At 45.3% G+C, this 23,509-nt stretch overlaps 1 protein-coding gene across 2 annotated transcripts in view; it reads left to right on the top strand.

The window, feature by feature from the left end:
• Positions 1-23,509, top strand: part of AATF (apoptosis antagonizing transcription factor) — a 41,293-nt gene that overhangs the window by 1,576 nt on the left and 16,208 nt on the right. For both annotated transcript variants that reach the window (XM_052688930.1, XM_052688931.1), the window contains exons 3-8: positions 198-608; positions 1,113-1,250; positions 14,700-14,814; positions 15,148-15,352; positions 15,866-16,030; positions 16,780-16,863. In XM_052688930.1, coding sequence (XP_052544890.1) covers positions 198-608; positions 1,113-1,250; positions 14,700-14,814; positions 15,148-15,352; positions 15,866-16,030; positions 16,780-16,863 — 1,118 coding nt within the window. The remainder of the gene's footprint in view (positions 1-197; positions 609-1,112; positions 1,251-14,699; positions 14,815-15,147; positions 15,353-15,865; positions 16,031-16,779; positions 16,864-23,509) is intronic.

The raw sequence follows: 23,509 nt of genomic DNA, 5'->3' as shown, positions 1-23,509 counted from the left end.
CTGGTCTGATTACTATGTCACTAATTATTGTCACAGAAGATGAGAGTTGAGATCTTTTCCTGGATATAGTCTCTTTTTTTTTTTTTTTTTCCACTAATTGGTCAAAACAAAAAATGAAACAGTTTGCTGCTCAGATCGGTAGCCATTGTTGATGCGTGCTGCAGAGTGACAGATCTTTTTTCTCTTTGAATTAATAGCTGAAGAAACCTTAGATGAGTGGTATAGTGGCAGTGAAGATTCAGAAGACAATGGCAGCTTGGGCAGTAAAACAGAGGAGCAGGCCAGCAGTGCTGGCAGTGACCAGGAGGATAATATGGAAGATGATGGAGAGAGAGGTTCCTCTGCCAAAGCACCGAAGTTCAGTTTCCAGAATGTCACGGACTTTGAGAAATTTGCAGAGGGGATGGATGACGTTGGGAGCAGTGATGGAGAAGATGAAGATGATGCCAGCATGGAAGAAGGAAGTGATGATGAGAAATACGAGGGGGAAGACCACGACCACATAAAAGGCACCAATGACAACGAGGATGACGGGGGGGTGATGACGTTCTCAAAGGGACAAGCAAGTGATGAGGTGGAAAAAGGAAAAGCGGTGAAGAATCAGCTCGGTTAGTGCATGTTTACTGTGTGTTTTGATGGGATTCACCTTGCTGACACTACAGATGCTGCCCATGCTAGAGGAGACACTGCAGCACGTTAACTTGCTGAGTTGCAGCAGCCCATGTCATTTGCAGATGTTGCACTAAACGTGCTGTGCGTGCTGGTGTCACTATTCCTACAAAATCTGATGTTATGGAGTGTATCTGCTGGCTTAATTGAACCTGCACTAAATATTCTTGTAGTTGGGGTGGGAAGGGGGACTTTACATTGTTAGTTCTGTGCTGTGGTGCTGTGCTGTTTTTCTTCAAATGCTGAAGTTTCTTCCAGTTTATTCAGTCAAATTACCAGCGTCCATTTACAAGTTATTCTTCTAACCAGAGAAGCAAACAGAATTTTTGTGATTAGGATTGTGGTCAGGATCACTGATAGGATGGGGAAGGGGTGCTTTGTGCTTTGTCTTGTGAAATGAAATGAAATAACGTTTTTTTTTCTTTCCCTTTTCTCTTATGAAGCGTTGTGGGATCAGATCTTGGAAGGCAGAATCAAGATGCAGAAGGCACTTGTAATAGCCAACAGGCTTCCTCAGCCAGATACTTTCCCCCTTTTCAGAAAGGAAGGTGGACAGGAATTCGACAGTGCTGTGGAGAGCTGTAAGAATTCTTCAAACTTCTTACTTTGTGTAGAGTCTGCTGTAGCCAATGTGTTTTTACCTGTGTGAGAGAGCATTGATAGGGAAGTGAGGGCTTTGAGTTATGTATGTTTGTAATATTAGCTGTCAGTTTATATTGCCTTAATTGTTAGTGTATGGGAGCTGCTGAGTCACAGCCTGGACCACTGATTGAGCACCTGGAGAAAGGAGCCAGTCAGCCTTGGGAGCACAGGTGGAGGCAATTCATCTGTGCAACCAGGAGGGGTGGAGCCAGGCTCCACTCCTCTTAAATCTCATTTAAGGGCTGACTGCCACTGAGGAAGGATCTGTAGTAAGATCTTTGTGGAATGCTTCTGCAAGCGTAGATCTTCAGAGAGAGGTGAGCACCCTTCTTTTTGAAACAGCTTCTCCTTGCACTGGTCCTGCTGCTGTTCTGATCAGGTGCTGTGCAAGCATGAAGTATTTCTGACCCCGGACCAAGAAAGTGTCTCCCATCAGCCATGTCTGTGTATGTCTAATTGTTCTCTGGCAGCCTGTGTTGTCACTTATGTGATGTTGGTGAGCCTCAGCTTGGGTCCTGCTGCTGCTTCTACTTTTTGTGGGTACTGAAGTTCATTTATCTCTATTGGATGTAAGGAATAACTGGCTTGGTTATCAGTGCTCAGTGAGGAATTGGGGCGCTGCTTTGTCCTGAGACACTGTGTAGATGCTGGGTCTGTGATTGCAGTGATTTGTCCTAACCAGGAGTAATGCAGCACAAAGGAGAGGGTTTGTGCTGTCAAAGCAACAGCAAATACCATTTCAGTTTGGAGTTGCTTCAGATGTTTGGTTTTTAGGATCACTATTAATGATACTGATCTGATGAGACTTGTAGTAGATTCTCCAACATGGCAAATACCTGCATGTTCCAGCTGATAAACACAAAGTATTCAACTTTAGTGCATTGTGGATCTGTTTAATTTGTTAATGCTTCAGTTTGTATGTGCAACACTGATACCAGTGTGTTTGAGAGACTTTGACCTAGGCTGGCACAAGTTATCTTAAAACCACATTAAAAACTTCTGCTGTGAATCCAGCCTGACCCTGGGCCTTGCTCCTGTGCCAGGGTTTGACTATTATCTTACAGCTCACACCTGACCTGAGCATGCAGCTAATCAGCTTATCTGGAGTTATAGCAGGTGGGGCTCTTTGTTTTAAAGTTAACTCAGCTGCTTTAAATGAAGTGATTAAGGAAAAGAAGGTGAGCTCCCAGCAATACTAAGCTGACCTTTCAGTAAAACGCATGTTATTAATGTGTTTAATGAGATGCATTACAAACTGCACTGAGCACCATGTTTCATTACAGGTCTAAAATGCAATATCATTAAAGACCTTTAACAGAAACAATGGTTGACATTTTGATATTTCCCATAAGCAAAATACATCCAGGAACACGTAGTGTAATACCACGCACAGAACAGCAGAGAGGTTAATCTGCCAGTTGTCCAGAACGTTAAAGGAAAATCTGTGTAATAGCTGCACTGTGATCCCCTGCCCATCCTGTTTCCATAATCCAGACAGGAAAGTCGCAGCAGTTTGCTCTGCTGTTCCAGGTGATCTGTATTCAGGTTCCAGGTTGAGTGGGGAGGCAGCAGAACAACCCACCTGGGTGGCGTTAGCAGGGGACGTGCCTGGGCTGATGGGTGGGGAGTAAGGAGCTCAGGAACATTGTGATGCTGCTGTGTTTGTTTGTTGTAGCATTTGCTGGTGTTCTCTAAGGGTCTGAGTTTAAACTTCTTTTTATATTTTTTAAATACAGCCTGTAATTGTACAGTAATGTAGGTTCCAGCAGCTGTTTGTGATGATCTGCACTGTTGTCCAAGCAGGTATTTCTCTGTTCTGCAGAGGTGCTCGTACCAGAAGTTGGGAAGTGCCAAGCATGAAACACGAGGCACAACTTTGTGTGTGCAGGTTTTAGGAGAGTCTAGGGATGCAGTGGGTGACAGTGACCAATTTCTCCCCATCTTGGTGGTGCTGGGCCCTGTGATGGATCTGGGACATTGCAACTCAGCAGGGGCTTTGCCCAGCACGTCTGAGCTGTGGCATGGTTTCTGTTAGGGAGCTCGTGCCTGGGTAACAGCACTGTGAAGCCTTAGTTTCAGTGAGTGAAATTAAGTCAATTAAAAAAAAGAAATACTTATATTGTAATCTATTTAAAGTTTTTCTTGACGGACCTTGATTTAGGAGGGCAGTCTCACTTTTCATCAGTCAGCTTCCAGAAGGAGCTCTGATTGAGAGCTTTGGTGGGTTCCATACAAATAAGCTTCTAGAAATTGGATTTAATAGAAATGAACTTCTAGAAACTCAATTCTACAGAGTGAGGTAGTGGGCTGGGTGTACATCTCTGCACTCCTGTGTTCTCCTCTCAGTTGTTATCAGCTCGTGGGCAGGAGTCCATTTTCCAGACAGGAAAAAGAATGAAAGAATTGGGCACGAGAAGGTTTAAAAATGAATCATTTTATCATGGGTTTAAGGCAAGGCTTTGTGAATGCTGGATGTTGAGCTTGTTCCATTGCACGTAGCATGCTTCAGACTTGGATGGGATTTAAGATAATCATGACATTGACACTGTTTTGGAATGGATGATCCTCTCCTTTCAGGGAAGCCTCAGCAATTCCCTCCAAATCCACAAAATAAATCTGGCATGCTTTCATGATCTCCTCTGAATGAGAGGAAATGATCTGGTGTGTGAAGCTGCCCGAAGTCCTGGCTCTGTGCTGGGAGTGCTGCAAGCTCTAGGCACACAGGTCTCTTACACCTCTTTCAGAGCTTCCCTAGCAAGCTTTTGGTGTTATCCAGAGCCCTTCCCTTGCTTGTGAAGGTTCTGCTCTCTGCCTGTAGGAAGGATGAGTTTGTTGAGGTGGAAAACAGCCCTCCTCTATTTGCCTTGCTGGCGTGTCCCACTCATGACAGCTCTTTGTGCGGCTGGTGGTGGCAGCGAGGCTCCCCAGGGACTGACTGATGGTGTTAAAGAGCAGGCAGCAGTGATGTACGTGCTTTTGCAGTTTTACAGCCAAACCTGAGCAAAAATGGTAAGGTCACACGTGTTTCCCAAATTCTGAGGTTGCATCTTAGGAAAAACTCTGATGTTTAATTTATTATTTTTGTAATCTTTTATGGAAACAAATAAAAAAAAAAGACATACCTTGGACAATCTTGGATTCCTGAGATCTCAGGTTCTGGTGGATGATTTACTGCAAAATTGCTTATAAATTGAAGTAGAAAATGTTTTGCAGACCTGGCAGCTTTCAGGCTTCACACCCATTTGTCACCCAGCATTTCCCTTTGTGTATAGAACAAGAATTAATTAGGCTGCGCTGCAGGAAAAGTTTATGGCCATAATTTATATAGGATGAATTCCTGTTTAAAGAGACAGCATTGCTTTGTTTGCGCCGTGTTACTTTTTCTTTTTTCCTAATCTTTAATTATATCCCAGATTATTTTTTTTCCAGTCCTCCTTTTTACCTGCACATGGCAGCTGTGCCCGTGCAGCTCGTGTTTCTTCCTGCTTTGCATCCATGGAGAGAGTCGGGGAGCTCTCTTAATACCAAAACCACGGCGGCTGCGCTCTGGAGGCAGTGCAAATTGTGAATGCACTGCACACGTGAGCTCCCACAGCTCGTGTTTGTGAGGTGCTGCTGCCCAGGGCAGTCTGTTTCTCCAAGATACGTTTGTATTCTCTCACACCGTATCTCCTAGTCTGGTCCAGGGCTTGAGATGTTGCCTCCATTTGGGGTCTTGCACGTTCAATTAATGTTTTTCATAATCAATGCAAGTCAGAATTTGCAATCTGCTCCTGATTTGCACATTAAAGAGACCCATTAATTAAAAATTCCAATCCCTGGCATGTTCCCGCAGGATCCTTGCATTATTTACATAGAAAAAGAGTGCAAGGTGCAAGTTTCTGTGCTGTGTCTCTGCGCAGATTGCATGCTTGCCATTCATGTTTCTGTGTATGCTTTCAGGCAGGAGGAAGGTTGGAAGTAGATGTTGTGAAAATGGCACAAAAATTACCTCAAGGGCAGGAAGGAGTCGGGGCAGAGGTGGAAGCCGCGCTGGTGAAGCCGTATATCCAGTGTCAGGAATTAAACAGTGCCAAGGTTTGGATCTCATTCAGTAACAAAAAGCCACAGCTAGCTCTGGGGAGGGGGGCAAGCAGAGCTGTAGACAAGATCTCTTGCTCTCAGCAAAGGCCAGGAGCTGGGGTTGCTCTGTTGTTGTAACTCCTTTCTCTTTACAATCCTGGTTAAAAATACCTGGGGATGTGACAGTGATGCTTTGTGATTCACTAACAATAACGGGGGTAATGCGTTATCTTCAATTTTTAGTTGGAGAGAAAGCTAAGTAAGAACGTACAGAAACTCATGTAGGTCTCTTGCATGGGTCTCATGTGGCAAGATGCTGATGCACACTGGAAGACTTAAAGGCGATCAGTATTTTGTCATACCCATGTCCTTTCACTTGCCTACAGTTAGGCAGCTCCATGAAATAGAAACTCCCAGCTAAATGGTGTTTTTTTGTTTTTAACTTTGGCTCTGTCAGTGGGCTGAGAGGAAATACCAGACTGTGGGTTTCCTCAGTGTGAGTCCTGGAGAAATGGCAGAACACAGCTGTGACGGGAAGCAGGCAGGGTCTGTGAGAGTGGGTTGGCTCATGAGAGGAGCAGAAGTGGTGACAGTGCACCTTAACTGTTGTTCACACTTCGAGTAACTTCTGCACAGCCCCGCGAAGATTGGTGGTCAATAAGAAAATCTGAATGAAGTGAATCAGATTAAAATGTGTGTATTTTAAAAAAAAAAAAAAAAAAAAAAAAAGCAACCCACAGCATAACTCCCCTGTGCTCGCAAGGCTGTTATCACCAAAGCTGCCTGGGTTATTAATGTGTTAGTGGAGCAGCAGCTCCTCCTGGCAGCAGCCTGAGTTGCTCAGCACAGTGCCTGAGTGGCTCCTAATGGTTACAGCATTGCGTGTTTTTTAAATTCTCCTTTAAATTCTGCTGGAACTTGTGTGTCTCTTCCCAACTCGCAGTGATATTTGAGCTTTGGTTTGTATTGTCTGTGGTCAGCTTTATCCTCTTCTCCTGGTCATGATGGTGTTTTCTCTGTCCGTGAGCCTCTGGCATGGTGCCCATGCACAGCTCCAGAGCTCCTTGTGCTCAGGGGCAGCGCGTAACCCAGAGAGAAGCCCAGTGTCCTTGTACTTAGAGCACTGGTATGCTGTCTCTCCCAAAGAGCAGTGTGGCACGTTCACACACAGAGATGAGCACTGAAGGGTGCAATTTAGTTGTAGCTCATTGACAAGTAGGGCTAAAAGGTGCGCTAACAAAGCGTGGTGGTGCTTGCCTGGAGCTGCACAGCACTATCTGGGAACCTCTGGGAAAAGGAGGTGCTGACCTTTTGTTCCAAAGTATTGTAGTCCAGTCCAAACATTTCACCTCTCTTAGAAACGTCTCAGTTTCTGGGATGGAGTGAGGTTGCGTTTGCAGTGGGTGCAAAGGGCTGTGATGGCCTCAGGGCTCCATGGACCTTTGTAATGGTGGCCTGTGTTGGACTCCTGATTCCTAGGGTTGGTTTGCTGCTCCACTGGCAGCTATCTGGCTTGTGACTGAGTGGAGCCCTTCGGTGGAGAAGGCCTCTGAATGATGAGATAGAGAATCCCACTTGCATTGAAGACAGTGGGAAAGATTCAGTTTGCTTTCTCTGTAGTTGATCTTACGTTCACAATGATTCCCCATCTTTAAAACATATTTTTATTTACTATCCGTGTAAGTCATGTCCAAGAAGTCGATTAAGTATTGGCTAACTTGAATAATCATGGAATCATAGAATGTTTGGGTTAGAAGGGGCCTTAACTAACACCTAGTTCCAATTCCCCTGCCACGAGAAGGGTCACCAATCACAAAATTGGGTAAGATCAAGGCTAAATCAAGCTAAGATTCCAGAGAACCTGTCACCTTCCCTGTACAAGAGGACGTGTTTGGCAGGAGGTCGTCTTCTCACTGGCAGCACAATGCGTCACCCCCTGCCTTGTCACTTTGCACACCTGGTTATAGAGAAAAGATGCCATGTGAAATGTGCTTTATCAGCATGAGCTTGGGATTTCTCAGAGAAGCCTGCAGGAATCAGCTGCCAATGATTTTAGTCAGAATTTTGTTAGCATCTCAATTCATGGATCACTCTCAAAGCTGAGATGTAGCCCATACGTACATCTGGAGCAGATAATGCTGTGATACAGTGCAAGGTGGGTGTCACAGGGCTGCAGGGGGAGGGATTGAGGCACAGGCAGATTATGTGGTTTCCAGTTACAGGATTAATTGGTGCTAGGCGAGATCATGGGCTTAAATGTATTCTTGCTTTGAAGATTTTGCTGGGAGCCTGCACAAATGTGTGACAGCGGCACTGAGTTTCAAGCCTGAGTGTAAATTATCGTGATCAGATCTAGCCCAGTTAACACTGGTAGTTCATTTTAATTGAATTGTATTAGTCTAGACACTTTATGAATACAAAAGCATTGTGCTTGTTGGTTCATTAGGTGGTGAGTTTGGTTTTAAATAGGTGTGGATGCAGGTATCCCCAGATTTCACCTTTCTCTCTGATCCAGTAAAGAATCTGTTCAACTCTGCGTGGGACCGAGCCAAAGCCTGGTGATGTTAATGAGGACTTTACTGTCAACTGAAATGAAGAAATAAATGAGGCCAGCTTTTGCTAAGAAATAGGATCTGTAAGGATGGGCAGCCATTCTGTGTATGTGGCAGCAAGAAAGCTTAGAGAAAGCTACAGTTGTCAGCTCCACAGCTCTGTTTTGTCTGTGTGCTTATTAGTTGGGTCGTGGGGCTTTGAGGTTTTGTACGTTCATCCCAGTGTGGGGTTTGGGCTGTGTGAGGCACCAGAAGCATATTTTGGGGATTGTCCTTACTGTCTGTGGGCTGAGCAGCAATTCTGCACAAGGTATTTATTTGAAGTGGAGTTTGGGGCTTTTTTTTCAGAGCAAAACCGCTTGCCCTTCCTTGCTGATTGTCAAGGCTGTTAGGCTTTAGTGGTATTTAGTCATCTGGAGCAGAATTTGTATGTGCTTCTCTTGTACAGATGGGCTAAAATTGAAATGCTGCCATTGTATAGGTTATCTCCATAGCCGTGTGTGTTGGATGCTGTTCGTGTTTGAGGCTTCTTTAAATTCTAGTGCAAAAAAAAAAATAAAATAAGGGAAGGATGTAGTTGTTGACCTGATACATCCGAGCTCCAGACCATGGGATTTCACCACACTTCAGGAACATCAAATGGGTTTGCTTACGCTTGAGTTTCTCAAGATAATTAATAGTTAATTAAATGGAGTTTAACTAAATACTTGTGCACGTTAGTGTGCGTACCACACAAACAAGATGTGGGAAAACAAAGGCTTGCAAAGCATCCAGAGAGCATGTGCAAATGTCAGCTAACTCGAATTAATTGGCAATTGGTTACCTGGAGATGGAAACTCACTGCTTGTCATGATAAATGTAATTAATGACCCGGTATTATATGGGGAGGTCAGTCTTGATGGGCTACTGCTCCCTTCTGGCCTTAATATCGAGATAACTATGAAATTTCACATTTCTTCCTCCTTTCTCATTCCTGCCTGCGCACTTGGGGAATCCTGCCTGGCACAGACTGGAACGCACAGTGTCAGCTTCTTTACACTTACAGTAATGTAAAACATCAGTTTTTATAAATCTCATTTTTACGAGCCCTATCCCTCCCTGCTTCGGGCTGATATCAAAAGATGACGGTCGAGGCGAATCAGCAGAGCATGAACTTCATGGAAGTGTTTCTTTCTCTCCTTTCTCAGCTTTCCCCCTCCCCCAGTCCCCACTAATAACATCCTCCAATACCGAACCTTTATTCTGTTGCTGCATCTAGTTATTTGCTTTACTTTTAGCAAGCTCATCTATGTCTGATCCTGTTGTTCTTACTGTCAAATGCAGTAATATTTGAGTGAAAGGAATAAATTGAGTCCATTCTGTAACTTTGGGAGTGCGTGAAAGCAGTTTGCAATATTGGCTCCTTTGTGCCGAAGGAATAAAATTTTCCCCTCTGCAGAGACTTCTGCATCATTTGCATTCCAATGGAACCAGCAAATTGGGGCTCTGCTGCGGGGCAGATCTTTTCATCACCATCAGCAGAAAGGTAGGCCTCTTTCCTCCCATCCTTCATAAAGAGCCAGGAGCTCGGTGTCTTGGGAAGCGTGAAGGGAACGTTGCTCCAGTTATTTCCTAAAAACAAGCCGGGCAGACTTGAAGCACTTCGTGCTCGCACTCAGCTGATGATGCTGAGAAACATGTTCAAGTGTTGGGTGCTGCGCTGCCCAGGGCTTGGCGCCCTGCTGGGCTGCCCTGCTGCTCCTGTCTCTCAGCTCACTGCTGGCCTTGTGTCTCCATGCCACCTCTGTGTATGGGGGAAGCAGACAGGACAGCAGGCTGCACCAGGAGCTGCGCTGTGCTGCTCCCCTGCAGTGCAGTAGCAGACGGGTGGTTGTCCTGAGCTCGGTGTTGTGGGATGCCGTACCTGGAGGAGCCCCTCCGCCCTTTCCAGGCTGCGAGCATCACTTTGCTGCTGGGAATAGAGAGCGAGCTCCAGAAGTAACACTGACAGACTTCAGAATTACGATACGGTGGAGCTCCGGCGTAATTCTTTGTTGAAGAAGTTAGAGGCCTAAAATGTTAAGGCTTATTGTTATTCTGAGTTGATAATCTCTGCCTTGCTTTAATAATTTTTCCTCATGCCTGGATAGCCTGCGAGTTGCACAATAATCACTCACACAGCTTTGTAATCAATGCCCAAAGTAATAGGATTCCGCTGGCCAACGGCAATTAATAAATTTGTGTCTTTTTTAAAACACTAGCAAGTCGGGCCTGAAATACGACTGACTGGCTTTCCTCATTTGCATATTTATTGCAGTGGAAAAATTCTTGCCGAATGATTGATGTTGAGCCTGCCTCTTGAATTCCAAACAGCACATTATTATGAAATGAAAAATGCCGGCCATACAGTTGATTAAAGTTGAAGACAGTGGAATCGGTGTTTTTTAAGATTGTGGGAGAATTAAAGGCATATTTTAATAGATGTTGACAAGAAGTGAACTAACAAAAGCAAAGCAAAGGATTTGCTTGAAAAGATTTAATCAAACGTGTTTCTTGGGGGATTAATTGCTGGGGATGACTAGTGCAAGTGGCTGGCTGGTGGATTTGAATGAGAAGTATTGTTCTGGGGCCGGCGTATTGAGTGCCATTTTGACCTGTAGTTTAACTCCTGTCCCACCGCCGTTTGAAAGCAGAGAAAATTTCCCCTCTTCATCTGAATGTTGGGATAAATACGTGCACCTGATAACAATGCTTTTCATTATGCACAGCTGCTATAATAGAACCCGTTGGAGCCCTCATTCCTGTTGGCACGGTGTGACCGGTGCAGCTCGCGCTGTGCGGTGGGGATGTGGTGGCTTCCCATGGTGGGACGGAACCCCCGTGTTTGGCAGCTCAGCCCTGGGAGGTCTGTGATGGTGTTACCAGTTTGCTGGGCAACGTGAGCAGTGTCTGTTTTGCCCATGAGCTTCCAAGTGCTGTCAGTTCCCAGCTGCCTCTCTCAGCGCTTCTCCTTCTGTGCGTAATGCATTGAAATCCTGGAATTTTGCCCCAGTTTTTAGGATTCCATCTCTGACTGCCATAACCACACATCTGTGGCTCGTAGCCCTGTGCTGGATGGAGGCAGCCATGCAGGGAGGAGCCTGCCTCGTGGAGCTGCTCCAGGAGCCTCGCTGGTTGGATCTCTGTGAATACCTCTGAAAACGTGGCCTCGAGGCACCCGCTTTTTCCATTGACTTGAAGTGTCTCTGCGTGCAGCCACTCCCTGCTGCTCCACGCCAGCTGCTGCTCTCTGCAGCTGCTTGGGAAGATGAAATGAGACCCCATTTTTAGAGGTCATGACAAAGAGCATGGATGTTTATCTGCACGTGAAACTGCCTTGCTGTAGAAGCACTGAAATGACAGTGATGAGAGCCGCCAGGGCGAGCAGGGGGATGTGCTGGTGGATTGGTACCTGCAGCCAGGAGCTGGGGATGTGGCAGCAGAGTTGGTTTGTCTGTAGCCACTAGCATTGACAAAACTGATTTCTGTGGTTTGAGAGCAGTAGGACAGATTCCATCTCTGGTGGGGCTCCTGACACTTTGATACATGGCAGTGCTATCCCTGAATGGAGCTAAATACTCCAGGGCTACTTTCTGAATGGGTGAAGGGATGTATAAAATGAGAACGTATGAGAGAGTATTAACAGAAAAGCACACTTTGATTTACTGGTCCTGGCTCACAGCTTCCTTGGTGGATTGATGTGCTGTCTGCTGAATCTGGAACAACTCTTTCACTCCTGTACACAAAATGAAGGGGCTCCCATAGACTCTTAAAAGTGACTCTTGCAAGTTAACATCTTACCCAGGCACTCCGAGTCCCATTGAAGCTGGAAGTTGCATTCAAGCTACGTTTGCTGTATATTTGCTGCAGATGGATCCTGCTCAGCATCAATTCTCCTTTCCCATGCGATAGTGTTAGAAAAGCTCTGATGGAAGGGAGGGATTGCCTTTGTACTAGGGTTAGTTGGCCACTCCATGCGTGGAGTATGGGTTGTTTGGGGATCCGAGTGGCTCGTATTCCACAAAGGGATCTAGATGCTTTTGTGCTGGGGCACCTGTCCTCAGAGAACACGAGTTGGGCATACAGAAGTAACTTCTGCAAAGGGAGAGAGTTTTGTGTTTGTTTTCATTGCTGGTTTATGGCCCAGCGTGAGGGCAGGTGTTAAGCTGTACAGAGGTATTAGCTTTGTTCTGTGCATGGAGCAGGAGGTAGAAGCCATGGTTATCATGTGTGAGGACCGCTGGTTGGTTTTCTTAATGTATTGGTGTGTCTGAAAGCTCCGTGTCTGTAGCTTTTCTGATTGTCTGTTTCAGATGATGAGCAGCATTAAAAATGTAGGTATGTGCTGGGAGGGTTGGAGAGCAGGAGGGTTAGTGCCTGGCTTTCCTTCAGAACAACCCAGCGTGCATCTGTGGAATGGTTTTGCTTTACACAGCCTTCGTTCACGAGTGACTCAAGTCTTCTCCCCAGTGCAGGCAGTGTAAAAGCAGATGAGGGCGTTGGAGGGAAGAGGAGACAGGGAAGGGAAGGCGAATGGGAAGGAAACAGTCCTTCCAGGAGCTGTGTGTGAAATGAATAGGGCTGTGTTGGGTGAGGAGAAGGCAGGGGAAGGTGGCGCTCAGCTTCTGAAGTTGAGTGTACAGCGCACTTAAGCACCCAATGTTAACAGTGAGAATACCATCCAGTAATGCTATTAAATACACACGAATTGAAAGCAGGAAATTACTCAGCTGTAAGAGGCTCACGACGAAGCTGCTGTCTGCAATAATTAGCCCTCCCACCTGGTTAGATGCACGGTCATTGTCTTCCCTGCCCTCTCCATCCCCTTCACTCCAAATAAAATTGCTTCCCATCCCCACTTCTGTTGGGGTCTGTATCTCATAGCCTGGGGGAGCTTGAGCCTGTCTTTATTCCTTGCCTGCTTGCCGTGGCCCTGATATACCCCAGAAGAGCTGGAGTGCTACTCCAGTTGTAATTGACAGGATCAAAGCTGCCTGGGGTGCATTAGCACTGCTGCTGGAGGATAGACAGCGGGTAGAAAATAAACAGTTTCGGAAGCTCTGGGGACATTTAGCTGTGTTGCAGGCAGCGGGAAGGATTTTGCTGTTGTGAGCTGTGCACTCAGGGTAGGGTGGGGGCAATTTCCTTTGGAAATGATGCTTTAGCTGCAGACACGTACAACAAATGCATTTTTAAGGGCTTTTGTCTGTTTGTCTCTTAGAATTGTTTTGATGCGAGCGCACAACTGTTTTACAAGTACAGCAAACCTAATCCGTTAATAGGTTTATATAGAAGAGCTGTCAGAATGTATCTGTAACGAACCCTGGGCTGGGGGAGTCCGACTGCTGATCTGCAACAGAAATCTGAAATCTGACAGCGTCTCCTCTCCAACATTGCTGTTAGTGAGGTCAGGCCATGATCTGTCTGAAGTTGGTGACAACCAGACGATATCACAGCGGTCACGTATTGAGAACTCTGCGTGTCAGGGCTGAGTTCTTCTTGTGCTGCCTGTGTCCGGCTGATGAAGATCTGCTGTTCACTCTACCCACGTCCTCCATTAACAAAAGAGGAATCGGGTGGTGAGAATAAATATAAAGGGATCTGTACAGCTCCCTTTAGGTTTTAGATAGAGGCGTGCTCTGTGGTATTGCCTTGAAGAGCTGAGCCTGTGGTTGATGTACAGCAAGGTACAGAAGGAGTGTTTGTGTACACCCAAACACTTGTTTAGATCAGGATATTCTGCAGGGGGCTTGCTGCATGCCATAGAAGAGCTATTTTTAAAGAACAGATGTGGCAGCAGCGTGCAGTTAACCCTTCCCTACAGCCAGCTCCACTGTATGCCCTTGGAGAACATAAGGTCATTGGAACAGAGATCATTTTCTCTGCATCCACATCTGCATCTGTTTTATAGATACAGAAAAATTACCAGCTCTGAGAGCCTTTGGATAGGGAACATCAGATCAACCTTCAGGATTTGTGGCCAGCAGTTCTGCTTTCCTGATCAGAGTCCTCTCATTAAACTTGCCAGGTCATTGTTTAAGTTTTCCCCGTAGATCAGATCTTGCTACATTTAATTTTACTTACAATCTAATTTCTATCACCTCCTGCGTGGTGAGCACAGCAGCAGAGAAACCAGCAATAGTCACAGCCCTGCAGGAGTTCGCTTTTTCTTCGTGCCCTCCCTCCTCCTGCTCCCTATAGCACGCACATTATGTGCAAGAGAGAGAAGTCAGAGGTCACATGGAGAGGCGATGTGTTTATATACATTTTCCTCTGTGTTGCTTCATAATATTTGGCTGAAACCGACCTCTGTCACGAAACTTAATGCAAAGAGAAGTTAGTTAGTCAGCAGAGAAGGCTGTTGTCAGATTGTGTGTTGTGGAATGCTTCTTCACACGTTCTGTGTTTCTTCAATATCTCAGTCCTTCAGGCTGTGCGGACTGAATGTTTGTCAGTGAAACATTAGATCAGTGTACTCCCAATGTGCAGCCAGGCGAAGGTTTAGAAAGCAGCCCTCCCTCCCATCCTCCCTTTTTGGGAAAAAATTGTTCTTTATCAATGTGATGTTGTTCAAGATTAACAGTTATAAATCAAGGTGAAGTTAAATCCACAACTCCGGCTGGTTGGAGAGAAACGTTTGATTGGACATGAGGCAGCAGTTCAGGTTTGAGAAGAGAAACTAGGCTCTGCAAAGCAAAGTTTTTATCAAAAGCAGCAGTCAGTAGAAAGTTGTCGCTTGTGTCTCTTGTTCTGCAGGTTGTAAAGCCATAGACACATTGCTGGGAGTACTAGTGGACATTCAGGATGAGTTGCTTTATCAATGCCCGGGCACAAGGCACCTGGTAGATGGAAAACAATCAAAACCTGAGAGGTAAATACAAAAGAAGATCTTTCTGAATCCTTTGCTCTCCGATTAAATGAGAAAATGCACAGCTTTCCTGACCACGCTCGTTCTGTTTTTCTCTCCATTGCTGTTGGATTTGGGTGACAGCCATGCTGGGTGAATGACGTTCCTTCCACCAGTGTGGGAAGTCTGTTTTGTAATCTTTCTGAAAGCAGAGGAGAGACTAAACTGCAGCTCCTTCCCATCGGTATCACCGTGGAATGGAACAAGTCTGACTTGTAGCAAAGGGGCTGCTGAGAATTCACACGTGTTGCCTTAGTCCGGCGCAGGGTGTTTAGTCTGTATCTGTTCATTTTTTAGTGATGATGAAATTCCCAGCAGCAGCGATGAAGAGCCAGCAGGTGAAGCTCAGGAGAAGAGGAAGCGCCCTCCCAAACGAAAGCTGAAGGCGGAGGACTTCCCAGAGTTCATAGCCAAGAGGTACAACGACTACAGGACGTACCGGAACAGCATCCTGCAGAAATGGCATGAGAAGACAAAGCTGGCATCTGGCAAGATGGGCAAGGTGAGTCTCTGTGCGTGCCATCGTGTGGTTGGTAGGGATCTGTGGAACAGCACTTGGTTTGGAAGTCTCCTGTCGTGGATATTCCGAGCTGAACCAAGTTCTGCTTGATCAGCAAGTAGTTCATGTTTTACAACACGATTAGGAGTTACTATGCCCATCCTCCTTTACAGCATGTATACTTTAATAGTGTGGGTAATCGTGTCCTCATAGGATCCAGGTTCTCATAGCATCTGTGAGTTTAATATTAATCATTGAGAAGTTCATCTGAAACAGAGCAACAAAGGCATTTTATTATTAAGCCATGCCTCAGGCTACCTCAGGTTGGGAATGGAAGGAGAAAGAAATAAAAAAAAAAAATCAAAAACAAAAACAGCAAAAATCTGTGCAACAAAACCTGAGCCCCCTCCTCTTGGAATGCTGTCTGCTTATCCGCTGACATGGAAAGATAGAGGAACATTGCTGCCTTGAGGAAAAGCTTTCTGCATTATCTGACACTAGTTAATGTTGTTGCAGGGTTTCGGCGCCTTTGAGCGTTCAATCTTGACTCAGATTGATCATATTTTGATGGACAAAGAGAGATTGCTACGGCGGACACAGACCAAGCGATCAGTGTACAGAGTGCTGGGGAAGAAGGAGCAGGATTCCCATCCAGCCCCTGAATATTTGCCTGAGAATTCGGTAAGGGTGCTTTGTCTGTATGGCTCGTGCTGTAGAACCAGTGAAACTCTCTGCAAAACAATTAGCCTTTAGCAGGAAATATTCTTGTTTGTGAGACTGATGAAGAACCTGAGCGTTGAGTCGTGTAATGCAGTGACTAGCAACGGTATGTAGACGTTTCAGTTCCAGTTTTATGGTGTGTGTTACCTCTTGTGCCAGTTCTCAACAGCATAAAACCACGTTTGGTCTCTGACTGCGCCCCTCCTGTAGGAGCTGGTGGTCACTAAATCTGCCCGAGGCAGTGGCTGCAAAGCTTCGTTTTGACTCTGGAGTTTAGAATCTTTAACCCAGAAAGTCACAGAAAATCATACTGCATGTCACTACAGAGTGTATTGGTAGTACGTCGGTTATTAATTTAGTATTTAAGAATGAATAAATACTCAATTCTGATAGATCATGTGGAATTACTGCGCTTGCAAGATGTATTTTTGCCGTTACATTACAAATATCTGTAGCATTTTGCCAGTCAGACTTTGTGTAGTCCTATTTATTTCCTAGCAAAGCTATCATAAATCTGCTTTGGCACTGGCAGCATTTCTGCCTTGCCTTAAAATGTATTCCTAGTCCTTAAAAGCTTTCTATGATGGGAGCTGTTCTCCATTCCTTCCTATTTTCAAGTGTTTACAAGATGCTACATGTGAAGTTGTCAGAGCTGGGGATGAAAGCATGCGAATATGAGTGTTCAGTATTTCCTTTGTATTTCCTTCTAGGAAGTCCTCCCTGAGACAGATTCCAACAGGCACCTAAAGGACATAGATGAGGAAATATTTGATGATGATGACTTTTATCACCAAGTAAGTGTCTGTCAATCTGTGTTGGCATTATGACTGCACTTAGTTTTGAATATTCACCAAGCTAATGCAGCTGACTCTGTGGTCTGAGTCTGTCTGATCAGTGAATGTGAGTCAGCTCTTAGATCTGCAGTCTCTGTAGATTGTTCAGGAAATTTTCACACTCAGCTTTCCGTATAGGGCTCAAACTTGTGCTGTGAATATGAACTTACTGCTATTCCTGGTGCTGCTGTGTTGGAGAATCAGGGCTCTAGCATTAGATCTCCATCCGTGATTCTCACAGATGAACATTGCTACACAATAGAGAAAAATTACTGAATTATCCAAGGGTGACTTGTTGTTGTTGTTGGTAGAGTACAGTAATGAAAAATGATTGTAGTAGATCCTAAAAAGCACCGAAGTTATTTCATCTCAACTGAGCTCATCTGCTTAGAATGGAAAAACGGCAGAGCTTCTGTGCAGCACTTTCCTTGGAGTTAGGCCAGGTTGGATTTGGGCCAGCTATTCTTTTTATTTGCACCATTCTTGGGAACAAGGTATCTGTGCTTAAGCGCAGGAGGCTGAAGCTGAGGAAAACCTTGTGCTTGTAATGTATTTAATAAATGGCAGTGCCAGCTTCATAAAGTACTGAAATTGCCATGTGTTGAGGAGTACGTCTTATCTCAATGCATGAAAAACTGCTTTTGCTCTGATGATCCACGGAGTGTTTTCATGTCAGGACTAAACAAATATAATTATATTCTTAGAAAGGCAGACATTTCCAATCTGAATTAAAACAGGTAGCGAAGTGTGTGGGCAGTGAAAGAGAGCTGTCACCATGTAGCTGTGCTGGGTTGACTGATGTAGCCAGAAGAATTCAAATACTTCCAAAATTTGGGATTTCACGTGCAGAGCCAGGACTAGAGGTGAAACAACATGGTGACACAGGTCTGGGGATGGGAGAGCACCTCCCAGCGTGGTGTTGGCAGCAGTGGCTGAGGAGACCAAGTGTGTTATGCAGTGAGATGACATTGTCCTGGGATTTGGGGTCCAAGTGAACTGTTAGGACAAGAACAAACACAGTAAGTGCAGTAAAATAGAGGAGTGGTCAAGGAGAAATGTCTGTGAGTGACAGCCTTCAGACCTGTGCAGGTTGGGTGCTTATTGACTATGGAATGTTGAAATTTTTGTAAGAAAACTAGCAGTGGTCTGTCTTCATTTCTAATAACTTTAACTTCGATAAATCCTAACTTCAGAATTATGACTAGTTACAGCTTAGCTTTTCCCCTCACTGGTTAATTGGGGTGCTAGGGTTAATCTAAATTAAAACTTAAACTAATAGAGGTCATTGAGGGAGGAGAATCACCTGAGTAAAACAAATGGGTCTGCCAGGCACAACTGTGTCTTGGCCATTTCCCAAGAGGGAAGTGGCAGCAAATTGGAGTTGTTTCAGCATTCAGGAGAGGTGAAGGATGGGTGACACCAGTTTAATGTTCGGCACCTCCGGAAGCGTTCCAGATTGCATTCCTTGCTGCACCAACTGCTGCCTCCTGCAGCACATTGAATGGAGGCGGGACCCGCCGACAACATCTGGCTGCACAGCAAGGAATGGGTGCAACTTCTGAAACCCCATGGACTCTAAATATGGCGCTTAGCCTGGCGGAGGCTTTAATCACTTACTACTCTTTGGCAGCGGGCTCCGACAGCTTATCCTAGCCTCGTACATCACGCACAGACATCTGCTGAGCCGCGAGGCAGCTACACATTCATTTTCCTTTCTTGTTGTTGTGTTTTTTTTTTTTTCTTTCCATCCCTCCCTCCCTTCCACCCTTCTCCTCCCGTCCCCAATATGCTTCTTGGGAGAGATGATCTGTAAAGATTACTGCTTCATTGTGTGCGAGTAATTGTGGGGATGCCAGCCCCTTGACAGACACGGCGCAGCACCTGTTCCGCTGACCTGGTTAATTTCTTCTGTTGAGTGGGATTTGGCAGAGATTGGAGCTGAAGCCAATTCAGTGATAAGGCTAAAGAAAATGGCTGTATGTTTTCTGTCACCTCCCAATTAAATTGGTTTCATAAAGTGCTTTCCTTTATTTGTCAGGGTGGTAAGCTGAAGCTGAACATTGCATTCAGAAAGGGTAGAGTGCATTACAATAGAGTGCTGACAATACAGAGAATGTGTTTTCTTTCAAACGGGTCATAACTGTGCAGTGCTTTGTGTGCGTATGTGTGTGTGTGCTTGTCTGTGTGTACACGTATAAATATTGGGTGGAAAGGGCACTGCTTCTTCAGCAGTAATGGGCAGCAACGTGGTTGGAGCTGAGGCTGCTCAGGAACAGTGCCCTCCATGCATAATACTTATTGCACAGCATATGTGTGCATCTAAATGGGGGCTTTTGTCTTTGTTTGTAAATTTAGGTCCAGACCTTTTTTTAGTATTGCTTTCATTTCTCTGAATGCCGTTTGGTAATAATTTATTTTGGTTGCTACTTATTGCAGAATGGTGAGATATATGAGAGGAAAAAATGTGGGTAAAGAAGGACGTGAGACACCAATTCCTGTATATTTCAGTGCAAAATTAAGCAATTAAAAATGAACGAGATCTGATCAATGCACACAAATTAATGGTAACAGAATGCCTAGCTGTACTATTTTATTATAGAATATAATCCCGAGCTGTGTAATGAATCTTTGGATAACCATAATTTTCTTGTCCAGACCTTGGAGGCTGATGGAATTCAGTATGTGGGGCTGGGGGACCTTACTGGGGTAAGGTCGGGGTTGAACTCTGTTCTGTTGTTGGTCCCTCTTTGCCTTCTCTCATCTCCTTCAGTTGGTGATAAGCAGTTACAGCCCTTGTTGTGGCAGCCCAGGCTGAGTGCTGATGTACGGCTGGGCTGAATGGTGCAAGAGCTGTTTCCAAAAGATCCTCATTAGTGACAGCAGCTGAGAGGCCAGACTCCATTTCCTTTCCTCCTAAACTCTTGTTGGTACGTGATTTTAAGGAGAAGAAAAAGGCTGGATGTTTTTAGAAGTCGTATTTACATGGAATTCACTACGGCCAATATTGCAGCATTGGGGCTTAACATTCCGTCCTGCTGCCTGAGAGCTGCTGCTCTGCTGTGCTACAGTGGAGATTTTATTATTACCTTGAAATGCTTCGCTAAAGAGAGAGTGGAAATGGGTTTCTTTCCGACAGGAATTAGGGTAGTGTTCAGATGCTAAGAGTTGCACTGATGGCAGCTCTTCCCAGAACAAATGTTCCTCATTGATGGCAGCAGGTACGTCTAAGGAGAGGCAGGAGTATATGTAATCCCTTTTTCTCTCTGTTCTCTTGCTCCCTCCTCCCCCTGATGTGGTTGTGTTGTACATCACTGTCTTTTCTGACAGCTTTCTCTGCTCCAGAAATGGTACAGAGCTGGGGATGGGAAGGGGCAGAGAGCTGCCCTTGGGCTGCGGTTTGCTGAGGTTTGCTGGGACACTGAATGAGGTCTGCGTGGCAGCTGAGGGACCTGTTTGTGCCTGGGCTTTGCTCCCAGCAGTGGGAAGAGCTTTGTTCTGTTTGTTGTTTGTGCTGCTGTTCCGTGGGGAAGGAGTTGATGTCTTGGAAAACTGTGGAGGAGCTGTGACTCAATTCTTGTTCCTTGTAGAGTGGCATCTCATGTACCCACACACAGGGTCAGAGCTGGCAGCAAAACGTGCTTCCTTGTTCCTAGCTTTGCATTTGGAATTCCTCCTCTAAACTGAGTGAGTGCAGGTGAGCTTCTGGCTCCCTTGCTAAGGTATCTGTAGCTCGCTTTGTTCCTCTTCTGGGTTGTGTGCACTGTACAACTTCTTAAGGCTCTTTACACCCTTGCATCCCAGCCAGGAGTGGCCCTGAAGCAGTTCCCAGTCACACGCCGTTTTTCTCTCCCAGGTATTTGATAATGCCATAAACAAGTGATTACTAATCTAGTAACTATTACAAGTTGATAATGGCGAAGAGTAGAGAGAAGACTGGCTTTCTGACAAGCTGGTTTACCTTAATTAAACTGGTGAGTGATTAATATGGACAGCTGATCCTGTGACTTTAATGAGACGCGTTTTGAGTTTGGTGTGAAGAAGAGACGTCTCGAACCGTCCTGCAGGTTCATGGCAATACAGTGCTATTATGCAGCGTGTGTCTTTCAAATGCCTGGGTTGATGGTTAATAACACGTTTTAAAGCTTGATTTGAAATGTTTCTTAAGGGGATATGAGAAAACACGGGTACGCCATCCCTGTTTTGTCCAAAACTGAATTTCAGCAAAGTTTTTTTTTTAAGGTGACCGTCCAGTGATTCAGCTTGTGCTTTTGGTGTGTATGTTGTAAACAGATGATGGGTAGTTAGGTATTGAAGTGTTTCATGGGGAATTAAAAGTAAAATTTGGGCTGTGCTATAAATTTTCTCTAGAGCTGCTGGAAATCCAAATGGAGTTGTGACCACGCAGTGCCAGCTTAAAGGGGAGGAGGAATGTCTTGTTCCGTGTCCAAGCAGGGTGCACTATGAGGTGCATGCTTCATAGAAACCACCGCCTTCTTATTTATGCTGTTCTTAATAATTGTAAAGTGTATGAGAAGGAAACAGAAAAATAATGTGACTTACCACGTCTGTCCAAAGAATAAAGGAGATAAAAGAAATAAATTAGAAAGCATTGGAATGGCATTGATAAAAGGCCATGTTGTCAACTTTCTGCTGGGGAGCAGAGTGATTTTGCATTTTCACCACCAAGGAGGGTAAGCAGTTGGTGTTCCTGTTCTTATTGCTTTACTTGGACTTCACACGTTGTCCTCAGCTTCTCTGCTCCTCACTGCCCAACCCAGCCAAGGGCAGCAAAGGAGCACATGGCTCTGGTGTGCTGTAGCAGAAAGCTCTGAGCCTTTCCTGCAGGCTTTAATCACATCAGAGAAAAAGTGCTTCTCGTGTTCCAGTTCTGTTTCTGAGGTTTGTAAACTAAACTGTACCCAATGGTATGCTACTTTTGCAAGATAGGAATGCAGAGTGGTCTGTGAGGGTGTAGAAAAGGCCCTTTTGTCACAAGGCTGCTTTGAGCTCTGTGTAGCTCTTTGTTCCAGCTGGCAAGTCCTCAGTCTGCACATCAGAAAGGTCAGCAAGTGTAGTACTAAGAACACTGATAGATAGTGCATGAAAATGAGACCTAACCTCTGCAGTGCAAATTGACCTCTGAAATGAGAAATGAATCTCTATTACCCTTGAACAACACCCTGATGGCATTTCTAAATCCCCCTAATTTTGTACAGTGTGCTTGCTTCTCTTTAATCAGCAGAGAAAGGAGTCCTTGTGAGGTGAATTCTTTGGAAAGCACACATCCTTGACTCCAGTGTGAGCTTTACCAAAGGCTTTGGTGCTGGTAGAGGCAGGCACATGGCTTCTCCTGGCTTGGAGCTGGCAGCTGAGCTACAGGCTGTGTTTGTTTGCATAGCAGAGAGAGTTTGGGTTTCTGAAGCTCAGGGAAGATGGGAAGGGGTGAAGGAGGGAAAGCAAAATAGGATATGTTTCAAATCAAAGCCTTTTGATGCTGAAATTGCCTAACTCAAACTGTCTTCACACATCAGAGCTTAATTCTGATAGTGATTTACCTACACTTCCTAGTTAATAATTAGCCATTGGGAGACACCATATATCACTCCTAATGGAATATATGGGGTCTAGTGATAGTTTTCTGTTTTGACTAATAAATTTTAACCCGAATCTCCAAGCTTAATGAAATATTACAGCTTCGGAAGTGTTTTAAGTCTTGTGCTGTGAAAACAGTGTTACGTTATTCAGTAAATGAGTTTATCATTCATTCCGTACCCCGAGCCCTGGTGGCTCTGGAGCATGGGCTGAGTGCAAGACTCTGAACTAGAAAGCGGAAAAACTAATCAAATCCTTAAAGACCAAAGGCAGCGAGGCAGGTCTAGACTGACTTTTTCAGCAGTAGCCTCTGGCTACATCCGCTTTTATTTTAGTAACCATTGTTAGCATGATTTATAACGTAAGCCTTAAGACGTGCACTATTTAGATATAGCAAGATGCTGCACAGCTTTTATTTCTCTTTCCTTGTTTCCCTCTTGTGCCAGCTCCGCTGTAATTCCCCCTCACCTTTGTCTCCCCTGCCTCACCCCAGCCTGGCTGCTGGGGCTCCTTCAGCGCAGCGTTCAGCATCAGTCCTGAGGTCAGCAAGGCTCAGTGCCCCTCGATCTGCTGGACGGCAGGGGAGTGCAGAAGGGGCAGCTGCCTGCAGGGCTTGTCACCTGGTGGTGCACAGGGTGCTTATGGTGTAGCTGCAGGTCTGTGGGGTCGGTGGGCCGCCAGGAGGGTCAGGTCCTGCTGCAAAGCCTTGCTGCTCAGCTCGGAGGAGTTCTGCTGCCTTTCCTCTGCCTGCACAGCTCTGCACTTTGTCTGCACGTTGTGCCAAGGAAGTGAGATGAGAAGAGACAGTAAACACATCCTATTTCCAGCACAGGAAGAAACCACTGTAACATAGCTGCGCCGTTCCTTGCCACTGTTAAAACCCTCCCTCCCACCTTGCTTTTGACAGAATATTGACTAGAAACCAAGATCCCATTTCTGCTTAGCCTTAAGGGCAGCTGTTTACAGAGTGGCAGTGTTACATAGGTTTACTGTGTCGTATGTCTGTGTAACACTG

This window comes from Tympanuchus pallidicinctus, unplaced genomic scaffold (assembly GCF_026119805.1).
Source record: "Tympanuchus pallidicinctus isolate F22 unplaced genomic scaffold, pur_lepc_1.0 scaffold24, whole genome shotgun sequence".
Classification (NCBI taxonomy): Eukaryota; Metazoa; Chordata; class Aves; order Galliformes; family Phasianidae; genus Tympanuchus; species Tympanuchus pallidicinctus.
This window is presented reverse-complemented; position numbering and strand designations above follow the sequence as displayed.